The sequence below is a fragment of the Lucilia cuprina genome, chromosome 2 (genome assembly GCF_022045245.1).
Source record: "Lucilia cuprina isolate Lc7/37 chromosome 2, ASM2204524v1, whole genome shotgun sequence".
NCBI classification, from domain to species: Eukaryota; Metazoa; Arthropoda; class Insecta; order Diptera; family Calliphoridae; genus Lucilia; species Lucilia cuprina.
In genome coordinates this window covers 13,331,309-13,338,365 of record NC_060950.1, presented here as the reverse complement: position 1 = coordinate 13,338,365, position 7,057 = coordinate 13,331,309, and the positions used below count along the sequence as shown (strand labels likewise).

The window sequence follows — 7,057 nt, the reverse complement described above, 5'->3', positions numbered from 1 at the left end:
TTCTGGTTCTGTTCTGGTTCTGTTCTGGTTCTGTTCTGGTTCTGTTCTGGTTCTGTTCTGGTTCTGTTCTAGTTCTGTTCTAGTTCTATTCTAGCTCAGTTCTTAATCTATTAGCAGATTAGACTTTTTCGAAACCATATTAATATTGTCAAGTATTTAACCAACAAAAAAAAGCTTCATGTACAAATTATCAATTACTGTTCATTGTTGCTGCTTACTAAATAGAAACCATTTTGGCAAGTAAGTCTAGACAATTTCCATCTATAGAACTGTTTTGTTGTCGCCATCTTCAATATGATATTGAATAGTTAAACTGTGGTAATATAAAACAATAAACAATATCTGTAAAACCGCAATAAACATTGAATTTTGGTTTTGAATTACTATTCAAATATTCTCTAAATAGATTAAGACATAAAATTGTTTGTTAAGTATTAATATAATTTTTCTACTTTTAAAATGTCATGAGAATGTTATATTTATAGAGATCAAATATAGGACTCAGCATAATGTAGTAGTATTATTAATTTAGATGATACATTGGACTAGGTAAACTTCACGATTTGTTTTTTCATTTACTTTGCAAAATTGAATTTTTATTATGAATCAAGTACCATCGAACTTAATTCAAATACTTGTGTTGTTATTTCAAGTTAATTCGTTTATAATTTTGTATATATTTTTTAATTATATTAATATTTATACGATTTTTTTTTTTTTTTTGATAATCTCCATTTGAGTTAATATTTATTTTTAAATAATTTCCAGAACATCTTTATTCCAGAAGAACATTATTTTTTTTCTTTCCTACAAACAACTCATGTCAAGTCTATTTTTAAGAAAAATTTGTGTGGCACACGCATTTTCTTTTAAAAACTACTATAAGATAATAAATTTTCTATTAAAGACGAGTGGGTTGATTAACATGCTGCAAGTGAGTGAAGAAAAATATTTGATTCTTATGATTAAGAGTTGCCAGAAAGTATGGCGATTTTTATATTATTTTTGCTGTTTTTTTTTTTAATTTACGCAACATAAATATTTTTAGAGATTATCCATTAAAATTTATCAACATTATAATCATCAAAGATTTATTAATATTTTTTAATATTTATATATTTTCACACTTCATTAAAAGTTATTTCTTTGATCTGGCAGCTTTATGCAAAAGACAGTTTTTTCTTTGTTGTAGTGTTTATGCGAAAAAAAGATCGTGTTTAGTTTTAGTGGGCGATTTTATTTTGTTATTTATTATCTTCATAATGATCTTTATAATTTCATTATTATGATCATTAATATAGTTTAAACATAAATAATATTTTAATTTAATGTTCATTAAATTTGATCAGAACATATGTTTAACAATTTTCTTTCTTTCCCCCGATCATTGTGTTTTTCAAAAAATATTTGTGCAAAATACGAAAATAAAAAATTAGCGAAATTTAAAAGTTTAGCCTTGTATAGGGTCAAAAAATGTTGTATGATGAGGTGCTTAATCTTTTTCAAAAAAACTTAACATTGTGCCAATTTTTAAGTGAAAATCAAGTACACAATTTATTTTCAAAAATGTGAAATGTGAAAAACCTGCCATTAGTAGTCAAAATATATTTAAACTAAATGGTAATAGAAAAAAGTACATATTGGCAAAAATTGCAAATTAAAATGAATATTAAAAAAAATTTTAAATAAAGAAGACAACTGATCTAAAACTGTCAAATTGTATGTTAATGGCGTCAATGTGTTTTTGCTTTAAAAAAAACCTTGAACTGAATTTTGTCTTAAAGCAAAAAAGACATATTTTTAAATATACATTAAAAATAATTATAATAAATATTTAAAAAATTTCATTTTAAAGATATCATGTTTGTAAAGAGCAGACATTAATGAATAGCTAAAACAGCTGATGGATAAATATTTAAGTTTCTCACCTATAGGGGGCAGCACTTACATACATACTTATCTTCTTATTTTTATAAACTACACCACTTTAGTGGGGAGGGTATATTGGATTTGTGCTGATGTTTCTAACGCACAATAATATTGGTCATAGACCAACCTTAAAGTATACCAATCGGCTCAGAATCATTTGCTGAGTCGATTTAGCAATATCCGTCCGTCCATGTAAACCTTGTAATCAAACTATAGGTCGCAAATTTTGAATATAATTTAATGAAATTTGGTACATGATCTTCTATTGTCCCAGGGACGAAGCCTATTGAAAGATTGGTCCATTATTTCACCTGGAACTCATACTCCCGATTAGGGCTTGTAAACCGAATAGGGCTTGTAAACCTTGTAATCAAAGTAAAGATCGCAATTTTGAATATAATTCAATATAATTAGGCAAATGATCTTCTATGTAGACCGTAGACAAAGCCTATTGAAAATGGTTAAGATCGGTGCATTATTTCACCTGGCCCTCATACAACTGTACCCGCCGAATAGGGCTTTTAAGTTCATAATTATGTTTAATATACTCGTATCTCGACAAAAAGCTGCAAAACTAACTTCTATACTAGCCTTGATAACCCTAATTAACTTTATAATTATAGGACCTCATTGGACCTAGCGAAGGGAAAAATTACCGTAAATTTATAACGATCGCGCTATTGATCATGATCTTGTCTTCCTTCGAAAGCGAAAGGAAAAATTACCGTAAATTTATAACGATCATTTGTGGGTAAAAAGTCGATAGATATCTCCCTTTCTTTCTATCTGTTTAATAGTTTCCTATTTTCCGGATCGTTCTATTGAAAATGTATTAAAAATAAAAAAAATATTAACCGATCGTGTTTCTATTTCAAAAGCATTCAATATAATTTTTCAATATTGAAAACCTAAAGAAAAAATTATCGTAAATTTATATCGATCGCGATCTTCATCATGATCAGAGACAGATCTCTGTCTTTTTTTATCTGTCTAACTGTTTAATGTTTTGTAGATTGTTCTATCAAAAATGTATTAAAAATATAAAATACTAACCGATCGTGTTTATGTTTCGAAAGCGAAAGGAAAAAATAGCGTAAATTAATAACGATCGCGATCTTCATTATGATCTTGTTAAAGAAAGTCTATAGATCTCTCTCTTTTACAATCTGTCTACTGTTTGATGTTTTCTAGATTGTTCTATCAAAAATGTATTAAAAATATAAAATATTAACCGATCCTGTTTGTGTTTCTAAAGCGAAAAGAAACATTACCGTAAATTAATAACGATCGCGATCTTGATCATGATCTAGTTAAATAAAGTCTATAGATTTCCCTCTCTCTCTCTTGCTCTCTATCTGTCTATCTCTCTAACAGTTTGAATTTCTATAAAATATTAACCGATCGTGTTTCTGTTTCTAAAGCGAAAGGAAAAATTATCCTAAATTTATCTTGATCATGATCTTGTTAAAGAAAGTCTATAGGCCTTTCTTTCTCTCTTTCTCAATATCAGTTTGTAGATCGTTCATTCAAAAATGTATTAACATATAAAATATTAACCGATCGTGTTTCTGTTTCGAAAGCGAAAGGAAAATGTACAGTAAATTTATAACGATCGTGATCTTGATCATGATCTTGTTAAAGAAAAGCGAAAGGAAAAATTACCATAAATTTATAACGATCGCAATCATTTGTGGGTTAAAAAAAGTCCATGATCATTATCAACAAAATCGATCGCCATCACCACGAATCACTCTCTCTCCCCTCTCTTTTTCTCTCTATCTGTTTAATAACTAAAATTGTAATGAAAGGAAAAATTACCGTAAATTTATAACGATCGCCATCATTGGTGTGTTAAAATGATCATGAACATGATAAAAAATCGATTGCGATCATTTGTCTCTCCTCCTCTCTCTCTTTCTATCTCTTTAACGACTAAAGTTGTTATGAAATTTTTAAATAAAATCCTAATGATCGCATCCTAAGATCGTCTTTATTTAAAAAGATTTGCTCAACTCGAAATGACTTTAATATTTCATTGCTATATAGTTGATATTCTTTCGATTTATCGGGGGTGTTTGAAAAACATATGTGTGCATAAATTATAATTTTCTTTATTGTTTTCAACAAAATAATTTTTGAACTTTTTTGGAAAATTGCCCATTTTGTGAGTGTGTGAGTGTGTAAGAGAAATTTTCATTCATTCTATGTTTATGATCAAAATATATATCTCTATATACATATATACGAGGTAAATGTTTATGTTCATTAAATTTTTTCTACGCAAACATTAAAATTTTGTGACGTGTTTAGCGTCCTCTATAACATTTAAAACAACAAATTTATTTAAACAATTAAAAATATGTTAAATATATGTAGATGAAAACAACAACAACAAGCAAGTCTTTTTGTTAAACAAACGCCAAAGCATAAAACCCATAATTTATTTTGTAGCGGTTCCGCTATTAGGTTTACCAATGTGTTTTTTTTTACAATAATTACATTAAGTTTAAATATAGTAAATAATTATAAACATTATTTACACACACAGACGCACATAATTATATTAAAAATATTTATGTAAATATTATTGTTGTTGTTTTTTTGTAATAGTTGTGTTAACGTATTCACTTCATCAACATTTTGTACTCACATCAGTTATTAAGACATTAGGAAGGTATCGAAAAAATCATGTTCACAATCCCATTAGTTATCTAAAGTAATACACAATAACAAGTAAGTTATTATAACACTCATTCTAAGTAATAAGGGCGGTAATCAAAGTAATCAAAATTAAGCAGTTCTGTGTGTAAAAATAATGATTTATTTGTAATTAACACCATTTCTACTGGAATGGTTAAAATTTTTGAAGCCCTCCTAAGTTACCTTTCTATCAAGTAATTTTGTATTTTTTATAAAATTTTTAATTTCTATAAACTTTACATTTAATTGGCAAATTGTTTGAAAGAAAAGTTGTGTAATTGTTGTTTTAGTATTTTAATTAGACATTAACATACAACGTGCTGCGCACAACCCCCTCCCTCCATTAGTAAATTATACATAGGAATTTGTTTGCTTTGAATTAAAACAATTTTGAATACTTTTAAAATTGAACATTATTTATTTAATATTTCTTTATAAAAAAGTAATTTATTAATAAATCGTTTTTTTTTTTCTTCTTTCTTTACAGAGGAGCAAGAACGTGTTCAAAAGAAAACATTCACTAATTGGATTAATTCATACCTCTTGAAGGTAAGTTCAATTAAAGTGCATAAGTTACTTTAATACAGGTGATGTCATAATTATTTACATAATTTTTAAAAATTTACATAAAATCTATAGTTTTTTATAAAAATGAACAAATATGAGACAATGTTGTCTTCGCTAATTGATCAGCACTAGTTCAGTTCCAATTCAGTTCTTGTTCAGTTTTAGTTCAGTTCCAATTCAGTTCTTGTTCAATTCTAGTTGAGTTCTAGTACAGTTCTAGTTAAGTTCTAATTAAAGTTCAGTTCTAGTTTAGTTTTAGTTCAGTTTTAGTTCAGTTCTAGTTCAGTTCAGGCTCAGTTCTAGTTCAGTTCTAGTTCAGTTCTAGTTCAGTTCTAGTTCAGTTCTAGTTCAGTTCTAGTTCTAGTTCAGTTCTAGTTCAGTTCTAGTTCAGTTCTGGTTCAGTTCTAGTTCTGTTCTAGTTCTGTTCTAGTTCTGTTCTAGTTCTGTTCTAGTTCTGTTCTAGTTCTGTTCTAGTTCTGTTCTAGTTCTGTTCTAGCTCTAGTTCTGTTATAGTTCAGTTCTAGTTCTGTTCTAGTTCTGTTCTAGTTCTGTTCTAGTTCTGTTATAGTTCTGTTTTAGTTCTGTTCTAGTCTAGTTCAAAATAATTTTTGTGAACCTATTTAAAAAGTCATTTGTTTTTGGAACACCTAGAGTAAATATAACTATGACTGTTCATAATATCTTATATAAAGCAATTTTATTTAATTTACCCCAATATAGACAATTTTTGACGTAATTAATTTGAAATAAACAAAAATTATTTTTAATATACATTTGTTTGGTTTAAATTTTTTGTGCAATTTTTCATTATTTTCTTTTTATTTTCGTAAATATTTATAAAATATGATTCATATAACCCATCAACAAATTATGGTCCATTTGTTCAGATGTTTTCATCCCAAATATAATGAAAATAGAAATTGTTTATTTAAAAATGTATTTTTAAATATTGCTAAAATAGCAATCAAATGTTTTTATAGAAATTATTCACATTACAATGTATTATGTACAAACATATTTTAAAAATTCAAATTTTTTAACTCATTAGTTAAAAGATTTTTTAATTTATTTTTTTTTTTCCTTTTGACGTTTAAAATGCTTTGAATATTTTATAAGTTAAAAAAAATTGTCAAATTTATATTGGACCAAAAATCAGATTTAAATTTTCCACAAAATTTTGATTAATAAATTTTATGGAAATTTTGTTAAAATTTAATTACGTTACCACCCAATTTTTTTATAACAAGTTTTTAATTACTTCAAAATATTTCGCCACAATTCTTAGTAAAATTTTTATGATTTTATTTTTGCTTCCAAATAAAAAAGGCCGGGAATGGAAAAAATCCGGTTTATATTTGTGGCAAAAATACAAATATTACCGGCCGGCGAAAAAACAACGACATAAATTTTAATTTGCAAGAAAAAAATCAAGTCTATATCTACATTAAAACACACCTACACAAAAAGAGCTGGCATATCAAAATTTAAAATGTTTTATAAACATGATTTTTCTGCTACAAATATACGTGGGTCAAGCAGAAAATGTATGGCCAAAACACATGGTCGAATCATTTAATAAAAAATTGGACTTGTAATGAAAAATCGTAACGCAGTGATGGATATGTAAAGGAAGGCGGTCGTTTTAATGAGAAATTCAATTTTGAATAAAAAAATTGGACTTTTGATGAAAAATCAGGTTTTCACTAAATATCTTACTTTTGATAAAAAGTCCGATTAAAGAAAATCCAAACTTTTGAGTTGATTAGATAATTAGTTATATAGTTAGTTAGTAATTTAGTTAGTTAAATAGTTAGTTATTTAGTTAGTTAGATAGTTAGGTAGTTAGTTAGTTAGTTAGTTA

The 7,057-nt window shown here is 26.8% G+C and overlaps 1 protein-coding gene across 1 annotated transcript in view; it reads left to right on the top strand.

Annotated features, from left to right (window-relative positions):
• The window catches only part of LOC111680682 (nesprin-1), a 147,794-nt gene that overhangs the window by 16,019 nt on the left and 124,718 nt on the right, over nt 1-7,057 (top strand). Inside the window, exon 2 of the mRNA XM_046947714.1 lies at nt 5,117-5,178. Coding sequence (XP_046803670.1) covers nt 5,117-5,178 — 62 coding nt within the window. The remainder of the gene's footprint in view (nt 1-5,116; nt 5,179-7,057) is intronic.